At 62.1% G+C, this 1139-nt stretch overlaps 1 protein-coding gene across 1 annotated transcript in view; it reads left to right on the top strand.

Annotated features, from left to right (window-relative positions):
- Window positions 1-127: 127 nt before the first annotated feature.
- The window catches only part of MNEG_16446 (hypothetical protein), a gene marked incomplete at both ends in the record, with an annotated part of 2777 nt that continues 1765 nt past the window's right edge, over window positions 128-1139 (top strand). The window contains 2 exons of the mRNA XM_014035084.1: window positions 128-193; window positions 655-795. Coding sequence (XP_013890538.1) covers window positions 128-193; window positions 655-795 — 207 coding nt within the window. The remainder of the gene's footprint in view (window positions 194-654; window positions 796-1139) is intronic.

Below are 1139 nucleotides of genomic sequence, written 5' to 3'. Positions count from 1 at the left end.
GTGTGTGTGTGTGTGTGTGTTTGTGTGTGTGTGTGTGTGTGTGTGTGTGTGTGTGTGTGTGTGTGTGTGTGTGTGTGCGCGTGTGTTTGTATGTCAGAGGGGGCGATGGATGACATCATTGTCGCATATGACACTGCCTCAAGGCACCATCGAGGCGGCCTCGGGCCCTCATGCCCCGAGCCCGCCGCCCCAGGTGACCCTGGCGTGCCTGGATGCCTGTGGTGACGTCACCACCCACCCCTCCTCAGGCACCCCTGCCCCAACCTACCCCTCAACCGCGTCCTTGAAACACCCACATGCTGCCGCCCCTCAAAACCACTCACATGCTTCCCCCTAACGCAACCCCCCCCCCCAAACCCACTCAGGGCTACCCCGGGAAGTTCTACTGCCCCCGCATGGCCGCCATGAACAAGCCGTCCTACGCCGCCATACAGGCGAGAACACCCCCCAGATGCATCATGATGAAACTTTGCTGCCCCTACTGCAAACATGACCCATCCCCTTCTCTCACACTGGCCGCCGCAGCCGACGAAACCGCACACTATCCCCTGCCTCGCCGCCCTCGCACAAATCTCCCTCCCCTGATCCCCCCTTCCATGCACCCCTGACATGTCCCAACCCCTGGCTCCCACACAACGCCCCTCGTGGCCCCAGGTGCACTCCCCCCTGAAGCCCGTGCTGGTGTTTGTGTCGTCGCGTCGCCAGACGCGGCTGACTGCGCTGGACCTCATAACCTACGCGGCCGCGGACGAGCGGCCTGAGCAGTGGCTGCACATGGAGCCACAGGAGCTGCAGGTGCTGGGTGGAATTGGTGCATGCCACATTTGTGTGTATGTGCGTGTGTGTATGTGTGTGTATGTGTGTGTATCTGTGTGTGTTTTCATGTGTACGTGTTGGCTTGTATGCGTGTCGAATAGGTAGCTGGAGGGTCGCATAAGTGTCGAGTTGTGGCGCGTGGCGTGCCGTGTCAGGCCTGGCGCTCTGGTTTGCTGCAACAAGGAAGAAGCCAGCATGTGCCTGCTGCGGCCAGAGCACCTTTGTCAGGCCGAGGCGCCAGCCGCGGCTCGCACGCCGGAGGGCCCCGCCGCCCCTCATTTGGGTGCTACGCCCACCACCGCCCCCAAACACACCCTGTCCAC

The sequence above is a fragment of the Monoraphidium neglectum genome, assembly GCF_000611645.1.
Source record: "Monoraphidium neglectum strain SAG 48.87 unplaced genomic scaffold scaffold06375, whole genome shotgun sequence".
Classification (NCBI taxonomy): Eukaryota; Viridiplantae; Chlorophyta; class Chlorophyceae; order Sphaeropleales; family Selenastraceae; genus Monoraphidium; species Monoraphidium neglectum.
The sequence above is the reverse complement of the archived record's forward strand: the minus strand, read 5'-3'. Positions and strand labels throughout refer to the sequence as shown.